At 41.8% G+C, this 19,184-nt stretch overlaps 1 protein-coding gene across 6 annotated transcripts in view; it reads left to right on the forward strand.

The window, feature by feature from the left end:
• SIDT1 (SID1 transmembrane family member 1) overlaps positions 1–19,184 on the forward strand; it is a 116,002-nt gene that overhangs the window by 72,868 nt on the left and 23,950 nt on the right. For 5 of the 6 annotated variants that reach the window (XM_070508853.1, XM_070508852.1, XM_014838629.3 and 2 more), the window contains exons 10-17: positions 4,716–4,759; positions 10,343–10,414; positions 11,774–11,919; positions 12,659–12,732; positions 14,648–14,714; positions 16,112–16,185; positions 17,149–17,272; positions 17,482–17,599. In XM_070508853.1, coding sequence (XP_070364954.1) covers positions 4,716–4,759; positions 10,343–10,414; positions 11,774–11,919; positions 12,659–12,732; positions 14,648–14,714; positions 16,112–16,185; positions 17,149–17,272; positions 17,482–17,599 — 719 coding nt within the window. Of the gene's footprint in view, positions 1–4,715; positions 4,760–10,054; positions 10,165–10,342; positions 10,415–11,773; positions 11,920–12,658; positions 12,733–14,647; positions 14,715–16,111; positions 16,186–17,148; positions 17,273–17,481; positions 17,600–19,184 lie in introns of those variants that run through there. The other variant, XM_070508854.1, reaches the window with a different exon arrangement.

Consider the following 19,184-nt stretch of genomic DNA (forward strand, 5'->3'; position numbering starts at 1 on the left):
GGCATTCTAAACAGGGGACTAGACTGAGGGAAAATGCCAGCAGAATTCTTCCTTCATTGAACTAATCAGAAATAAAGTTTTCTCCATAACCAAATGAAGCCAGCCCTGAAGCATAGCGCCATTTGCTTGATGAGTCCCCTGAACCTGTTATTAACGCATGTGGGGCTTGCAGTACACGCTATGAGATCAGGATGGAAACATTGATAAGAGTCACGGCCCCCTCCCTCAGCGAGCTAAGAATCCAGCGTGTTTTTATGCCTTATTGGCTTGAACCTAAACACCATCCCCTCCCATCCCCAGCTCCAATCCATTCAATAAGTATTTAGGGAGCCCCCACAGTGAATGCACAGGCCCTGGACCAAGCACTGCACACATGTTCTCTTAGTCATTCCTTTCCACCACCCTGCCAGGCATTGAGTTCAAACTTGTATTAGTTATCTACTGCCACAATAATGCTGCATAAAAATCGACCATAAAAGCTCCAATGGCATACAGCAATAAATATTCAAGTTTGCTCACAAATCTGTGGTTCAGCTGGATGATTCTGCTAATCAGGACTGGGCTCAGAGAGCTCAGCTGAGTGCCATCATAGAATGCAATCAGCTGCCAGGTCAGCCAGGAGCTGGCTCTTCTAGACCAGCCTTCAGCTGCATTTGGCCTCTCACCCTCCAGCAGGCTAGCCCTGGTTTATTGTATCTCCAAGAGAGACAGCAGAAGAGTGTGAGGCCTCCTTAAGACTTAGGACATTCAGGAGTGGCACGATATCACTCCCCCCTCCTTCTATTGATTAAAATAAGTCATGAGGCCAGTCTAGATTCAAGAGGTAACAATGTAGAGCCCCCCGTTAGATTGAATGAACTGGATGCAAGACAAGGTGTAGCCATTTTGCAACCAATCTGACCTGGTTCTCATTTACTATTTTTCCCTTATTCATTGTATACTGCCTGCCTCACCGAGCTTTGTCAATCATTTAACTCCTTTAATGAAGAATTTTATCAGCTCCAAAACCTAGGGCAAGTGTGGGTAAAGCCTGCTAATGCAAACACAGAATCCAAACACGTCATCTTTTATGAGTCCATATAATTGCTTGCCAGTCAATATCACTCAAATTGTGGATAAAATTTCACTAAAGCTTCATTTGCCAGCCAGAACAGTCAGGCCAAATTGTAACTGCTTCCTTAATGATATGCCTTCTTCATCTGACAAATAGTTAGTCATCATTTCCTATGCACTGGGGCCCTGTCCTACAGCTTAGGGGTGAATAAGACAGTCTAGATCCCTGCTCTAATAACGCTTACATTGTAAGAGAAGAAACATATAAGTAGGCCAGCAGTTAATAAAGAAAATAATTTCAGCTAGTGACAGGAGGAGAATAAACACAGTGGTGTGATGGAGAATGATTGGCTTGGGGAAGCTACTTTAGATTTTATTTGTTCAGCAGGGAAGACCTCTCAGAACCAAGACCTGAATAACAAGAAGGAGCTGCATGTGAGGATCTGGGGAGGGGGCGGCCCAGGCAGAGAACAAAAGCAAAAGTCCTGAGGCAGGGATGAGTTTGCATGTCTAGGAACAAAAGAGGTGTGAAGAGAAGTTCTTCCACCAAACATACCAAGATCTGGAGTGAGCAACTTTTAGAGTCCCAACCTGGAAGTAAATGAGAGCATGCACCAAAGCCCAAACACATCTAGTCCCAACTTTCCCCCCTCCCACCACCTCCTCCCCAGCCTTACATCCAAAAGTAAAGCTCATTTAGGGGGAAGAGAGTAATTCACATTGTAATTTTTGATAGACATTCCCAAATAGTATATCTGGTTTTTTAAATAATAGCTTTATTGAGATATAATTCACAGACTATAAAATTCACCCATTGAAATTATACAGTTCAGTGGTTTTTAGTATATTCACAGTTGCACAACCATCACCATGATCTAATTGTCCTCACCTCCAAAAAGAAACTCTGAGTTCACCGAGATTACAGAATAAAAGATCAATATACAAAAATCAATTGTATTTCTATACACTAGCAGTGAACAATCCAGACATGAAGTTCAGAAAACAATTCCATTTACAATAGTGTCAAAAATGATAAAATACCTAAGAATAAATTTAACAAACTAAATATGACTTATACATTGAAAACTGCAAAACATCCTTGAAAGAAATTAACGAAGATCTAAATAAATGGAAAGATATCCCATGTTCATGGATTGGAAGACTTAATATTGTTAAAATGGTGTAGTAGACAGAATAATGGCCCCTAAAAATATCCATGTACTAATATCCAGAACCTGTGAATATGTTACTTTACATGGCAAGAGAGATTTTGCAAATGTGATAAAGTTATGGAGATTATCCTGCATTATCTGTGTGGATGTAATGTAACCACAAGGGTCCTTATAAGAGGGAGGTAAGAGGGTCAAAGGCAGAAGAAGGAGATATGTTGATGGAAACCAAGGTTGGAGTGATGCACTTAGAAGATGGAGGAAAGGGCCATGAGTCAAGGAAAGCAGCCCGCCTCTAGAAGCTGGAAAAGGCAAGGAAATGGATACTCCCCTGGAGCCTCCAGAAGGAATACAGCCCTGCTGATACCTTGATTTTAGCCACATAATACTTATTTTGGAATTCTGACATCCAGAACCATAAGATAATACAGTTGTATTGTTCTAAACCACTAAATTTGTGATAATCTGTTACAGCAGCAATAGAAACTAAAACACATGACAGTATTCCCTGAATTTATCCACAGATTCAACACGATCCCTATCAAAATCCCAGCTGACTTTCCTATATAAATTGGCAAACTGATCCTAAAATTCACATGGAAATGCAAGGGACCTAGAATAGGTAAAACAATCATGAAAAGGAGAACAAAACTGGAGGTCTTACAATTCCTGGTATCAAAACTTACCACAAAACTACAGTAATCAAACTCTGCTGCTGACATAAGGGAAGACACACAGATCAGAGGAATAGAATTGAGAGTTCAGAAAGAAACCCTTCCATTTACGGTCAATCAATTTTTGGTAATTCAATGGAGAAAGGATATTCTCCTCAACAAATGGTGTTGCCAAACTAGGTATCCACATGAAAAAGAATGAAGCTCTACGCCTACCTCACATCATATACAAAAATTAACTCAAAATTGATCAAAGATCTAAATGTAAGAGCTAAATCTATAAAACTCTTAGAAAACATAGGTGTAAATCTCCATGACCTTGTATTAGGCAATAGTTTCTTAGATAGGACACCAAAAGCATAAGTAACAAAAGAAAAAATAGATAAATTTGATTTCATTAAAATTAAAACTTTTGTGCTTTTAAAAGGACATTATCGGGGCCGGCCCAGTGGCGCAGCAGTTAAGTGCGCACATTCCACTTCTCGGCAGCCCTGGGTTTGCTGGTTCAGATCCTGGGTGCAGACATGGCACCGCTTGGCAAAAGCCATGCTGTGGTAGGTGTCCCACGTATAAAGTAGAGGACAATGGGCATGGATGTTAGCTCAGGGCCAGTCTTCCTCAGCAAAAAGAGGAGGATTGGCAGTAGTTAGCTCAGGGCTAATCTTCCTCCAAAAAAAAAAAGAAAATGAGTTAAGAGTTTGAATAGACGTTTCTCCAAAGAAGATATCCAAATGGCCAATAAACATATGAAAAGATATTTAACATCATTAGCCACCAGGGAAATGCAAATCAAAACTACAATGAGATATCACTTTATATCCACTAGGATGGCTATAATAAAAAAAATTTTAATGGAAAAAGAGTTGGTACGGATGTGGAGAAATTGTGACCTTCTACATTGCTAGTAGGAATGTAAAATAGTTCCTGCTATGAAGCTGCTGTGGACACCAGTTTGGAAGAAAAAGTTAAACGTAGAGTTACTTCATAAGCAGCACTTCCATTCCTAGGTATATACCCAAGAGAATTTAATATGTATGTCCACACAAAAATTTGTATGCAAATGTTCATAATAGTGTTATTCATGATAGCCAAAATGTGGAAACAGCCAAAAAGTGGAGACAACCCAAATGTCCATGAAGTGTAAACAAGTAAGGTAAACATGTCTATCCATACACTGGAATATTATTTAGCCATAAAAAGACCAATGTATTGATTCATGCTACCACATAGGCGAACCTTGAAAGCATTATGCTAAGTGAAAGAAGCCGGTGAAAAAAGACCACATATAGTATGATTCCATTTATATGAAATGCCCAGAATAGGCAAATTTATAGAGACAGAAAGTAGATTAGTGATTGCTAGGGGCTGCAAGGAGTGGGGAATGGGGAGTAACTGCTGATTGGTTCAAAATTTATTTTGGGGATAATGAAAATATTCTGGAATTAGATGATGGTGATGGTTGCACAACTTTGTGAACATGCTAAAATTCATTGAATTGTGCACATTAAAGGGTGAATTTTATGGTCTGAATTATCTGACAATAAATTAATGAATTTATATGTATATGTCTTGGAGTGGAATTGCTGGGTCATATGGTACCACTGTGTTTAACTTTTTGAGGAACCCCTGAACTGTTTTCCAAAGTGGCTGCACCATTTACAAGCCCACCAGCAATGTATCAGAGTTCCAGTTTCTCTACATCCAAAGGCTCACTTTTAAGAGCTCCTAGCAGACAAATCTTCAACAAAGTCCATAGGGAACCAATGTAAAGTGCTGAGGTTTCACTGTCTTAGGAGCATGTGTATGTGCTTGTTTGCAGGTTTCACAGAAAATCCATCGGTAAAGGCTTTGGCTCCAGTGATGGTAAGAAAATCCCTGGTTTCAATTCAAAATGATGTCAAGTATGTGGCAACATCCGATTTGGTACTTCTTTTGTCCCTCTGCCTTTTGTAATTTTCAAACCCTGCCTTGATTCCTATGCCATGGAGTAGTCTAATCCAGTCTTTCTGCAGAAAGCAGAGCTGGTGAGAACCAATTTTTAGAACTGATAATTACTGAGATACGGAGCTCACACTGAGAACCTGTGCTTGGAGTGTCCCTGGCAGTTATCCACGGCCCATTTGGCAGCCATTCATCTTTTTAAAATGTTTAATCTTTTCTAGGACATAAATTGTTCATACCTATCTTATCCCAAAATCGATTTGTGAACGGGTAAGAACTTGTGTCAGCTATGATACAGAATTTACTTTTCCCAAATTGAGATAGGGGCTTTTTTGTCAAGAAGCTAGAAAACTGAAATATTTGAGACCAGCAAGTGTAATAAAGAGTGTAACAACTTTGGGAAATCCAGAGTAATTGATTATCCAGCCAATGTAATGTGTCCTTTCCTCCATTCTGAGAATTTGAACAAAGGAATTCAATTGCCTGATCTTGTCATCAAAACTTAAAAAAAAAATTAAATGTCATTTTTTAAACTTGAGATATAATTGACATATGACACCGTATAAATTTCAGGTGTACAACAAAACAATTTGATATTTGTATATACAGTCATGTGTCGCTTAACAATGAGGATGCATTCTAAGAAATGCATCATTAGGCAATTTCCTCATTGTGTGAACATCATAGAGTGTACTTACAGAAGCTGAGATGTTGTAGCCCACTACACACCAGGCTATATGGTACTAATATTATGGAACCTCTGTCGTTCATACGGTCTATTGTTGACCGAAACGTTATTATGTGGCACACAAAGTGATCACCACACTGAGTCTAGTTAACATCCATCACAACATATAGTTACATTTTTTTTCTTGTGATGAGAACTTTTAAGATCCACTCTCTTAGAAACTTTCAAATATACAATACAGTCTTACAACGAGCCCACAGAATCTTAGAAAGACACAAATCGACCCCCTACCCCACCCAGCAGGAACGTTTCTCCCTCTGCTGGAAGGATGCTTCTCCTGCCTCCCTTTGACTTTTGTCTTCCTTAATGTCAGCATGTCTATTTTTCCAGCCACCCAGGCAATTTGTTTTAGTAACATTCAGCTGACAATGTAAAAGACTGTGAAAGGACACCTGCTCTAGTGTCTAAAATGCTAAGTGCTACTTTCCCCTTTATTCATAAAATGTTTAAGTGAGTTTATCTTCTATCTGGATCTCATCATTTTCCTCCAGTGCTCTCCAGGTTTCACTCTTATTTTAGGCCTGGTTGAACTTGGGAAGCCTGACTGGTTGGATCCCATTGGTGCTCTGTGAATGAGTGGTCTGTTATTTTTATTGTATAAATGAAGTTATTTTATTACTGTAATGAGAATTAAAGAAATTCCATGTTTGGAAGGGTCCCCCAAACAATGAAGCATAGGTGGACAGAGCTGGGACTTGAGCCAGATCCTTGTCCAAGATCAAGAAAGCTCTGAAAAGTAGCTGAGAGCTAGAGGCACCCTTGAGAGGGCAAGCAGAAATGAATGAGTGACCAAAAAAAAGAATAAAGATGCATCAGTTAGGATTCGTGTGGCTGCAAGTAACTACAAAATATATCTGAAACAAGCTTAAATGATGAAGAGGCTTCTGTCCCTGGAAGTTGAGCGGAAGGTTGAGCTTTAGGATTGACTGAGTCCAGCAGTTCTGGTCCTGCCATTCCCTCACCTCTGCTTTACTCTCAGTGCCAATGGCGAGAGGGATCAGGTTCGTGCTCTCACCTGACAATGTCCAGAAGGAAGGACTTTTTCAGAAGCTCCCAGCAACTTCTTCTCATGTTTCATTGGCCTAGAGTGAATCACATCCTTCATGTTATACTAGTCACTGCAAAGGAATAGACTTACCTGCAGATCAATCAACTCTACTTATGAAATCACAGTGGGACCATCTTTCTCCAAGGCCGGGGTTTCTGAAACTCAACATTATTGACATTACAGGCCAGATAATTCTTTGTTGTTGGGAGCTGCCCTGTACATTGTAGGATGTTTCACCGCGTCCTTCACCTCTACCTGCTAGAAGTAGTACACTACCTCCTTGTACCGACTAAAAATGTCTCCAGACGTTGCCAACTGTCCTCTTGGGGGCAAAACAGTCTCCCACCTGCAACTGAGAATCACTGATTTATATACATTGGCTGCCAGGCATAGGTGAGGATACCTGAACAAAATCCCAGCTGAGTTAGGAAGTAGCGACTAGGAATGTTCACCACAAAGGGCTTTGAAATCGGGGGGGGGGGGGGGGGGGGGGGACAAGAAACCCCTGCCGTGCAGACAGGCTACAGGGAAAGATGGCACATGATCGCTAGTGAGACAAGACCTAGATGCTTAAGACAAGAGCAGAGAAGACAAGCTCCACCTGTGGGAAGAATCAGTTAGTAATTGCTTTGAGCACATCAACAGAGCATTGGGAAACCAGCATGGAGCAAGAGACAGAAGCAAGTGAAAAGCACTTATCTGAAAAGCTTATCTGAAAGCTAGTATGAGAAACTCAGGGAGGGGAGCAAGGAGACAGAAATGTCTTTCTCTTGCAAGGGACAGGATCAGCGAGCGTGGCTGTGGGGCTCTGGGAAGCTCAGTGGAGCTCAGAGCTATAGGAAATGCCCTGGGGGCTGGTGCCCAGAGAAAATGCTAGGAGCAGTGTCTGAAAGAGGAAGAGGATCCCACTAGACTTGGCATGGTGTCTGCCCACATCAATGTGGAGCTAGACATCTGAGGAACTTGGCCTAATGCTTTCACCTTAGGTATGCTTCAGGTGGAGGAAATAGAGCCAGGTCCCTATAAGTTGCCAAATTGGTGGCAGCTCTGTTTTAGTTGCATGATGATAGGAATGCTGCCGTTGGAAAATCTGTCAGCAACTCTGCATTTGTTTTTCTTTGATTTGCCTTCAGTTCTTTAAGTTGTATTTGAAAAATGTTGACATTGGCTCCAACCATACTAAATAGCAAAAGGATCTCTTTCATACTTCATAGGATAAAGAAGGAGATAAGACCCTAGAGGCCAGGTAAAGTAAAAATAGGTTGATAAAGAGCTGCTTCAGGCTGTGAAGGGACTTGATTACTGTGGCGTGAGTGAACAGACACTGTATTCTCCCTTCGTCACTTAGTACTGAAGACAGGTGCTTCTGTGGGAATCTGAGGGATACTAGAAAAGGCTCTGTGCTCTAAAAACATTTCCTCCAGTGCCTCTCAGAGTGGAGAAATCCCACATTTCTCACCATTGTTAAAGAGCCTGTACAGAAATTCAGTTATCAGCTGGAAAGAGACGAATGAAGCGTGCCTCACCAGCTTCTGGGACCACACGAACCTGGAGTGAAGCATCAGTGAGGGTTGCTTTCTCAAGTGAGAGAGCTCGACAAACCTGTAAAGTATGTAGATTTAAGAACTAAGTGGCCAATCAAATCCTTCCCTGGATAGAGCCATGACTGAATCAGCCTCTCAGCAAAGAGCGGGGTCCAGAGGGAATAAGACAGGCAGTGTGTTGAGACTGGAGGAGTCAAGGAGCACAGGCCATTATCAGGTTCTGTGGCAATGGGTCTCAGACTCTAATTCTGCTCTTCTCCAAATTTCCTTGACTTTTGTTGCCTAGCGTTTTCTTCTAGAGAATTTTACTTTTACATCAATCTGTAAAGATTGGTGGTTTTCTTCATTTTCTCCTCAGCTTTTGGAACAAAACATGAAACTGGTTGGGATAGGTAGCCAACTGGGATAAAAGTGAAATTTCATGGCAGCGAGTTCACATCATCTCTGACTCCCTCTTCAGAGTTCAACCTCCTGAATCCAGAAACAGAACGGGGCAGGACAATTATAATCATGAAGTCCTGAAAGATCCAAACATGCTCAAAATGAAATGAAGTTTTTCTCCTTACATGGAGCATTTAACATAAAAAGCAAGCATGCAAGCATGTGCTGTTCTGTGTTCGTAAAGTGACAGATGGCAAAAGGCTCATGCTAAGAGAAAAACGGACCAGAACAAGTTTGCTCATTGAGATGAGCCCACTCACGACCATATACGTGTGCTTCTTTCTGGCCGGAACAGCTTGGTCTGTCCTATAAACTGATATTTTGTGTTTAATTCTGCTTTCTAAACACCGTATAGTTAAATACATGTGTGGCTTGCCTTCTGGGAGCATCGATCATACTTAAGGTTCGGGAGAGAATGCTTTAGTTTTTGCATTCTAGGAAGGCTTTAGATTAGAAAAATTGACAGACTGCTGTTATCCCATGTTGGCCAGTCTCATATTTAAATGGTGCATATAAAAGCCCATAGATTTAAATCATTTTTATGTGCTGGCAGTTGTATTGCACATGAACATCTCGATGCTCTTGTCCATCACAGAACCGCCTGTGTTGCGGTTTCTCAGGGTGAAGGGACTGGCGACTAGTCAAAGCCTGATCACGCGCGGATCCAAGTCGGAGCAGAGCGCCGAAATCCGTGATACCTCCAGGTCTGAACGGACCCACACGGCTGGCTTTGACTCTTTAATGAAGTTGTTGCCTAACAAAACAGGGATCATTCTTGTTTGCTTGCTTCCTTTGATTTTAGTCTCTGTGCTTTTTCCTTTTTTGATTACAGACCCAAAAAACATTGGTGCCCACAAACCACTTCGACCTCCTGCCACAACTGAACTCAAGCATTTTCCTATGCACACTTCTTCCCACAGCAGAGGGCTTCCCAGTAACACCAAAATGCCAAAAATTCTGGGGGTTAGGATTTTAGTGTCATTCTTTACCTGCTATTTGCACGTTTAATATTTTTTAAAAATTACATCTTAAATAAGGGACATCAGTTAATGGTTAAAAAAAGGGAGCTTAAGCTTGAAAAGAGAAAACATGAAGGATACTGAGGGAAATGTAAGACCATCACCGGGGCCGGCGGGGAGGCCAGTACAGTGGTTTCTGTGAGGCTCCCTGCAATGAACTAGGCAGAAGGAAGGCACTAGCATGACCCAACAGGGGCACACGGGCAGCAGCAGTCAAGCTAAAAAGCAAGAGACTTGTGCTTAGATACCTTTTAAAATGTGAGTTTGTCGTGGTCGAGATGCAAATGAGCCTCAACCTCCTTGTCTCCTTTGAAGCATATTCGTGAGCACTCCATGAAAGTAACACACTTAGTGCCAGTTATTCATGTTTTGAAGGAAAATTCCTGTATTTTTTCTTTTTTTTTTTTTCAATTAAGTTTAATAATTGACCGAGACCAATACAATGAACCACTATCCATCCACTATCTGACTGACTCCGGGCAAATTACTTGATCTCTCAGCACCTCCCTTTTATCGTCTTTAAAAAGGTGAGAATAATAGTACCCACCTCATAGAGTTGTTGAAAAATTAAAAAAGTAAATTCCTGGAAAGAACTTAGAAGAGTGGCTGATACACAGAAAGTTTCAATAAACTACTTAGAGTTGTGTTCTTTTGTTTTAGCAACTGCACATAAAGTGGCTGCCTCTTTGCTTTTCTCTTTAACAGGCTCTGGAAATATGGCGGTGTCACATCCCATTGCTGCCAGCACCCCTGAAGGGAGCAATTATGGGGCAATAGGTATTTCCTACAATGAGTCCGTTCACGCGAGTGTTTCTTTATTCTCCAGAAAATAGGATACAGAGGGCTTTCCAGCCACTAATAACTGTGAGAGTTGGCAAGACAGTCATCATAGAAGATTGTCTTTTGTTTATAAGATGAATTGGTTGGATGATCTGGAAGGCTCTTTCCAGCTCTAACTTTCTCCAGTTCTATTGTTCTCTTTCTTGGGTCCGCTAGCCATCCTTGAGCAGAATTCCCTACTACGGTTGCCATCAATTTCTAAAGCCCCCATGGGAATTTTTTCACACCCAGCCTGAGTTAGGGCATGAAAGATGTGTCCGAGTCTGATGTCAGGGAGCCCATCAATTGACCAGTTGTTTCATTCTCAGGTTTCAGTGGAGTAAGGGCGATGAGAAGACTCAGGCTGTGCTACAGGTGAACACGGCTGAGGCCTGATGATCTTCCATTTGGGCTAACTTCATAACTGAACCTGCTCACTGCCACCCAGTCATGCACACGCAACCCCCAGGGTTCATTCAGTGGCCTGAAAGGGCCAGAAATCCTACCCCTGTCTTGTCAGAGTAGGGGTGCGTTGATGCTTCCATGCACTTCCCTGGCACCTGTGGGCCTATGAAGTGCCTTAAATGTCAGTGTAGAGGGACCGGGAATCCTGGATCCCTGCCCTCTCATTCTGTAACTTTGAGGAGCATGTGGGCTCAGTGCAGGCGACTTATTTCTGGCTCTGCAAGAACAGGGTTTTTTTTTTAACCATCTGAACAGAAGAAATAAAGCGGAAGGTAGGCTCGGCTCATGTGCTCATCAAGCTGCACAAATTCCCATCTGCTCTGGGAAACATTCATGGGAACACAAGGACTCTTCTTCCTGAGAATGTTGTTTTCATTATATAATCACAGATATGGCATGTGGGGGATTTCTGTGTACAAATACTTTATCTACAAGAAATGTCTAGCTGCGGATATGTATGTGCTTACACATATATGTGGTGGATGCTATACATAACTATGTGCATGTGTATGGTTATATATTTATGTTCATATTTTAAAATATGAAGCATGAAATATAAGCATAATATTATCTTTTCATCCAAATAGTTAACAGAGCAGATGCCTTTATATTTCTCATATGTATTCAGCCCTAGAAATAGACAATCTAAATATAAAAATAGGAGAAGAGGAAAATTAGAAGTCCATTGAGGAGGAATTGAGAGAAAGAACATGTGTCATGGGTAAGGAGTTAGTTTTTACCGACACAACATTTTCAAGAATGAGTCAGCTCTGTGCTTTTTGAAGAAAGGAAGGGGTGGGCTCCATCGGTTCTTCTGGACTTTGGAAGGTGGCTGAGTCTTTTCTGTTTCAGATGAGTCAAGCTCCAGTCCTGGCAGGCAGATGTCCTCCTCTGACGGGGGACATACCTACCAGTCAGATACGGACAGCTCCGTCGAGGAGACTGACTTCGACACCATGCCGGATATTGAGAGTGATAAGAACATCATCCGGACCAAGGTACCAATGCCTGGCCATACTCTTGGGGAGGACACCAAGTTGGCAGTCGAATACAACTTCAGCAATGCCTCAGTTTCCCTTTTTTTATTTTCCCTTCAGGGGAAGTCAGATTTCCCAGAGGGCTTTTTAGATAAGACATAATTACAGACTAAAAGCAACACTCTGTTAATTAGCACTTCTTTCTGGAGGAAGAAAGTGAGAGCATTAAAGAGAACAGAGCGTTAAACAACCCCCAGAGTCTGAAGGGGCTGACTGAGGATAATAAAGGAGGAAGGGATCCAACCAGATGGAAGAAAGGATTCATTGAGGGATGTACCTGGGAAAATGCCCAGTTCTGTACATATCATCCTTCAGGAATGGAGCTCATTTCTTTCTTGTGTGTGTTTATTATATTGTGTTGTATCTAGTAAGGGATATGCAGTGAATTGCATAATTTCAACCCTGTGATTCAAGAACCACACAGTGGACGTCTCTGAAAACTGGGAAACCAATTCTTGAGATATAAGAGGCATTCAAGACTCCCAACAGATTTCCCACATCAGCCAATCCTTATTATTCCAAGAGAAATACTAGAATTTTTATTAAGGTATTCTGGGAAAAGCAAAATTAAAAGAAAAGTCTTGTTAAATAATTTTAATCCCTAGTGAGGGATTGAATTGAAATTTGTAAAGCTCTCCTTTGTATCTTATGCAGAAAAAAGCCAAGTACAGTTTGCCTTCTCTTTTTATTTGGCATCCAGATGTTCCTTTACCTGTCAGATCTGTCCAGGAAGGATCGAAGAATTATCAGCAAAAAGTACAAGATTTATTTTTGGTGAGTAGATGACCAGCAGGACCATGGTTCCCTTAAGTAGAATTAAAGTTTTCTTTGTAAAAGCCACAGTTACTTGGGGCTGGCCTGGGGGTGTAGCATTTAAGTTTGTGCCCTGTGCTTCGGTGGCCTGGGCTCTGCCAGTTTGGAACCCAGGTGCAGACCTCCAGACGGCTTATGAAGCCATGCTGTGACAGAGGTCCCACGTATAAAGTAAAGGGAGATGGGCACGGATGTTAGCTCAGGGCTAATCATCCTCAAAAAGAAAAAATTAAGAAAAAAAAAAAAGCCACAGTTACTTATGTCACGGGTCTCAGTGTTCAATGAGATGCACATATAGGTGTTTCAAGGATCCAGGTCACATTCCATAGGAAAAACAAAAATAAGCTAAAAAAGGAAACTGGTCCTAAATTAAATAAATACAAAGTAAAAATAAGAACAGTAGCAGACATCATCGCTGATCATCAGGGAAATGCAAATCAAAACTACACTAAGATATCACCTTACACCCATTAGAATGACAAAAATATCTAAAACTAATAGTAACAAATGTTGGAGAGGTTGCGGAGAAAAAGGAACCCTTATACACTGCTGGTGGGAATGCAAACTGGTGCAGCCACTATGGAAAACAGTATGGAGATTCCTCAAAAAATTAAAAATAGAACTACCATACGATCCAGCCATCCCACTACTGGGTGTTTATCCAAAGAGCTTGAAGTCAGCGATCCCAAAAGTCCTATGTACCCCAATGTTCATTGCAGCATTATTTACAATAGCCAAGACATGGAACCAACCTAAGTGCCCATCAACAGACGAATGGATAAAGAAGATGTGGTACATATATACAATGGAATACCACTCAGCTGCAAAACAGAACAAAATCATCCCGTTTGCAATAACATGGATGGACCTTGAGGGAATTATGTTAAGTGAAATAAGCCAGCTAGAGAAGGATAATCTGTGTATGACTCCACTCATATGAGGAATTTAAAAATGTGGACTAAGAACAGTTTAGTGGATACCAGGGGAAAGGTGGGGTGGGGGTGGGCACAAAGGGTGAAGTGGTACACCTACAACACAAATGACAAACATTAATGTACAACTGAAATTTCACAAGATTGTAACCTATCATTAACTCAATAAAAAAAAAAGAAAAAAGAATAGTAGCAGAATCCCATATGTTTAGGGAGCACCCAAAGTCTTCTTCCAGAAAGATAATCTAACAATAACATTAATGTCACTACCTTCTAGGAGACTTGCTAAACTGTACCCATTCCCTCCTCTCCTCACCAGGCCTTGCTCTTGGTTTCAGGGACTAGATGCCTAGAGCTTCTCAGAGTAGCTGGAAACTACCCTATTTATCACCAGCCAATGATAAATAGACATGTGATGGTCAAACACACAGAAGCAGCTTCCCTCCGAGCTGAGAGGCTGAGCTGCCTGGCAGGGACTGGTCCCTCCCCTCAGAAACCCCAGACTGATGCTTGTGACAGCTCTTCCCATTCTTTTCTCTGCTCTTTTACCTGGATAAGGATATTGAGGGGGGAAAAAAGGGACAGGTGGGGCCACATGGAATTCCGTAATGGGACCATCATTTTGGAACCCCGGAACCTTGGAAGCGATACCTCAGAGGGTCACATCCCTTTCATATGATCCATCACCCGTTACTTAGACTCTGGTCACTTTTAATCTAACAAGATCCTAAAGAGATAGGCTCTCGTTAATAATTTGGTTAAACCAGAAGCAAGTATAGTTGACACTGTTTTACAAATGACTGGAGAAAGAGGAGCCACACAATCAGTTTCTGATTACTTTTGTGAGTTAACTAGGGAGTTATAAGGTGCAAGCATTCTTTTAAAAAAGTGAGCAAAGATTCCATTGTTAATTCAGAAATAACTATTTCTTTCTGCCTGCATAGGAACATCATCACTATTGCTGTGTTTTATGTACTGCCTGTGATCCAGCTGGTCATCACCTACCAGACAGTAAGTGTTGTCCTGAACCCCAGAATCTTGGCTTTCCTCCTGCAGGGAGAGATCTTTGCTATGACTTACAGAGAAAAGCATAACTTGGGATCAGTCCAAGAATTATTTCCCGTTTGGGTTCCAATCGGACTTCTCTAATAATTCATATTTGACTGATCTTTAAGTCTAGTTCTTGATTGTTTTATCACAGAGGGACCTGGGACCTCTTGTGTTATTTTGTCTACCAAGCTGAGAATATTCTCTCTTGCACTCATTCAGTCATCAAATCTATCAACTGCATCTGTTATTTACCTGTCTGAACTTTCCACCATCGTGGGATAATGAGTAGAATAAAGTTCTAGAGCAGAACAAAGAAACTTTATGTCTAATTTAGTCCGTGCCCTCTCATTGAGGGTAAATATTTTTTGTAAAGCTAAAAACATCTTCACAAAACTAATAAAATATTAAAATAGAAAATAAAAACTACAATAAACAAATAAATATCATAATTAAAACAGCTTGAGAATCCCCGCTGTTCCTTCATAGAACCTTCTCTAGGATTTATTATACATGCAAAAGTCCTTTTAGAATACCATGAGGCTGGAGGTGTTTCTAATGCAATGGCTCTCAAAATTTGCTGTGCGTTAAAATCATCTGGGGAACTTTTTAAAGTCCCAGTGTCCAAGCTGTACCCCACACCAATTAGATCGGAGTCTCTGACAGTGGAACCAGTCACATCATTGGTTAAACTCCCAGTGATTCCATCATACAGCCAAGTTTGGAGCCAATGGTTTTATAATATTTAGCCAATTTCATACTTATTATCTGATGAGGACAAGGCCTTTATGAGGTTTGAGCACCACAGTTTATAATCTAAATATTTTCTGAATATTTAGGGGCCTTGTCAGAAGATATAGCTGTCCTGTGATTTGGGAATGTTCTTAGGTTCTTAATGATAAATATGGAAAACTGAACACACATCTTCCCATGTCTCCCTGCCCTGTGGTTATCATTTCCACATAGAGGATGGGACAGCTCCCTACCCTCCGAGCATTCGTCTAGAAAATAGGACATCGTATATCATGACAGTCCTAATAGGCATGTCCCAATGTCAGCATCTTTTCACATTTCTTGTATAATGAGAACAAAGGGAACGTACTCAGTTGAATCCACACTGAGGCCATGACATGGAGGACACAGAATATTTCAGTTCAAAGCAAGACAGTGGCATTTAAATGAAATGTGCCTGTGCTGGGGAAAGGTGGCAGACAATGGCCCATCCCCTGCCGAGGAGGGGCGCTGGTTACACTGGAAATCACTGACTATCACTGTGAGCAGAGTCTGCTTTTTGTGCTTTCAGGCTGGGCTCAGGGGACGGAGAAAATCTGCATTTCCTCTTCTCACTCTTGGTCTTGCAGGTGGTCCACGTCACTGGCAACCAGGACATCTGCTACTACAACTTCCTCTGTGCTCACCCCCTGGGCAGCCTGAGGTAGACCCAGTCCTCTAGTTACTCTTGAGGCATTTAGAGATTCCTTTCTGCGTAATGTTGTGATTTCAGGTTTTAAAAATACTAAAAACAACTGTGGAAAACTACCCCAGTCAAGGGTAAAAAGAATAAAATCAAGAACCTATGCTCCTCTCATTCCTGTGTGGGGGCCTCAGGAAACGTTCCTAATAAACTGCTGAGGAGAAGGCAGGGATGTCTTTGAAAAGATGAGGTCCCTGGCTGTGATGACGCTCATGCATGGACATGAGCTGCTAGTCATTCAATCTGTTAAATAGCTTCATAAGCTAGGTGGGGTCATTCTCACCTCTTTTAAAGATGAAGAGTGTAAGGACTTGTTGAAGGTCCCTCGCTGTTAGTGATGTCGGGATCCGAACCCAGGCCTGCTGCCTCTAAGGTCATGCTCTAGCCACCAAAACATGACAAAGTGGGAAGAGCATTTGCCTGGGGGTTGGGAGCCTGGCATCTTGTTCCAGAACTGAACCAGCCTCAGTTTCCTGAAATAAAGCTGCTGGCTGTGACCAACAGACACATATCCTGAAATTCACAGTTCCACAGCTGAAATATTGACACGTAACATGGGCCCATCTATGAGAATTCCCTCTCACAGTATAGCTGAAGCTTGGCCAGACTGCTGTCTTTGGAGCAGCTCTCTTTCCTAGGATTGGTTCCATGCCAGCGCCACCGGGACAAGAGAGGCTTGGGCGGGTGCTAGGGAAGCTAAGCAGGCACTGCTGAGAGGAAACATACACATTATCACAGTCTACGCATCCTAAAATGAAGGAGCTAGGTTAAAGATGATTCCTGATGATCTTCCAGTCCTGAAATCTCTTGAAAGTTTAGTGGTGGAAAATACGAGAAGCTGAGTTCACTCACTCATTCATGATTCATTTGTTCTCTGAATCTCTGATGGCCTTGACTCTCATGGTTTCTATCTCATCCCTTTAGTGCCTTCAACAACATCCTCAGTAACCTGGGCCACGTGCTCCTGGGCTTCCTCTTCCTGCTGATAGTCTTGCACCGGGATATTCTCCATCGAAGAGCCCTGGAAGCCAAGGACATCTTCGCCATGGTGAGGAGAGGGAGGGTAAATCAGAAGTAGGAGCCAGGAAGGGTTATGGTTCCAAATAGGATCTGCAAAGGGGAGGGACATCTGGCTTGATGATGTGATGATGGACTATGTGCAATGAACCACACAAGGCCAGAAGCCTAGGTTTCTAGGTTCTGTGGCTATGTCATTAATGAGTAGCTTTCTGTTGACCGTGCTTTCTCCTGTTTCAGGAGTATGGGATCCCCAAACACTTTGGTCTCTTCTATGCTATGGGCATCGCGCTGATGATGGAAGGAGTGCTCAGTGCTTGTTACCACGTCTGCCCTAATTACTCCAACTTCCAATTCGGTAATTAGAATTTACATCAACTACATGGATTTGAGTTATAGGAGTCTTATCCTGGGACCTTCCAAAAAAATGCCAAAGTCATGCCTGTAAGAATTAAATGACATTTTACTTGAATTGATGTGATCTAAGGGCATCTCACCACAGGGCGTGGTTTCTGCATGTCGTACCATCTTTTCTCTCTGACTACCTTTCAGACTAGAAAATGCTCGACACTGAATGTTGATCCCATGGCTGGATCTGTAGGTGGGCCGTGCGCTAGGTGTTAGGCAGCAGGTCAGGTAGAATCCACCAACAGACATCTGGAAAGGTCCCTCAGTATAACTTGACCTAACTTAGCAATAGGCTGCTTTGGGATGAAAGTACTAGAAAACCGAATTCAATTGGATTAAATAATATGGACATTTATCAGGTCACCCTCTGCAAATCCCAAGGTAGAAAGGGCGTGTGGTTGGTCTATCTAGTGACTCTGGATCCCTTTCTCTGAGAACCCTTTGGTTGTGCCCAGCCTGCATGCTGGTTTATCCTCAGGCTATCAGGGAACCGATGGTGGCAAAAATAGCTACAACAGGTCCTGGGTTTCTCTTTCTACCCAACGATGTTTGGAGGATGCAGCAAGCTGGCTTCCAGGAGCCTTCGTTTAAGAGCAAAAATCCCCAGATGATATCCCCTCACACCTCAGTAGTTTAAACAGTCATGAGCCCATTCCAGCATCCTTCCCGTGATGGTTGGCTCAGGCCTTGGTCGCTACACCAATCACAGTGGCAAAGGACATGGGACGACCTGTAGACCAATGAGAGCCATCCCTGGAACCAGGGGTGCAGCTAGCCTTACCAAAGCAAATGGACTGGGAGGGTGTGCATGTCTGAGTTGAAATGGGGCTAAGATATTTGAGTCACTATCAATACTCTGTCAGGAAGAAGGAAGAGAAGAGTTGATGTTGGTGGTAGGCAATTAACAATGTCCTTCACTCTCAAGTACTATCAGAATCTTTTTAAAGAGTCATTTTTATGTTTGTGCTCTAGCCTCTGGCTGGTAACTCAGAACACCACAGAAATTCTCTGCAATTTTTTTTTTTAATTAGAAAACATTTTCAACAGAGAACACCGTAGAGAACAGTAACATTCACCACTCAGAATGAACAAATGCCAACATTTGAAAATATTTGCCTTACATCTACTTTTTAAGAAATAAAACATTGTGTAAAGTTGAGGTTCTGTTTTGAACTGCTTTCCATAGCTGTTTCCCTCTCTGCTTCCCTAGAGGCAACAACTATGATAAATTTGATGTTTATCCTTCCAGGTTTTTAGTTTTACTATATTTGTAGTAAATTAATTTATTGCACTTTGTCCTGCAACCTTCTTTTTTTCCTTTTTTTAATTTTATTGAGGTCATAATAGTTTATAACATTGTGAAATTTCAGTGGTATGTTATTATTTGTCAGTCACATTGTCATATAAATGTGCCCCTTCACCCCTTATGTCCACCCCCCAACCCCCTTCCCCTCTGGTAACCACTAAACTGTTCTCTTTGTCCATGTGTTAGTTTATCTTCCACATATGAGTGAAATCATACGGTGTCTGTCTTT

This window comes from Equus asinus, chromosome 5 (assembly GCF_041296235.1).
Source record: "Equus asinus isolate D_3611 breed Donkey chromosome 5, EquAss-T2T_v2, whole genome shotgun sequence".
NCBI classification, from domain to species: domain Eukaryota; kingdom Metazoa; phylum Chordata; class Mammalia; order Perissodactyla; family Equidae; genus Equus; species Equus asinus.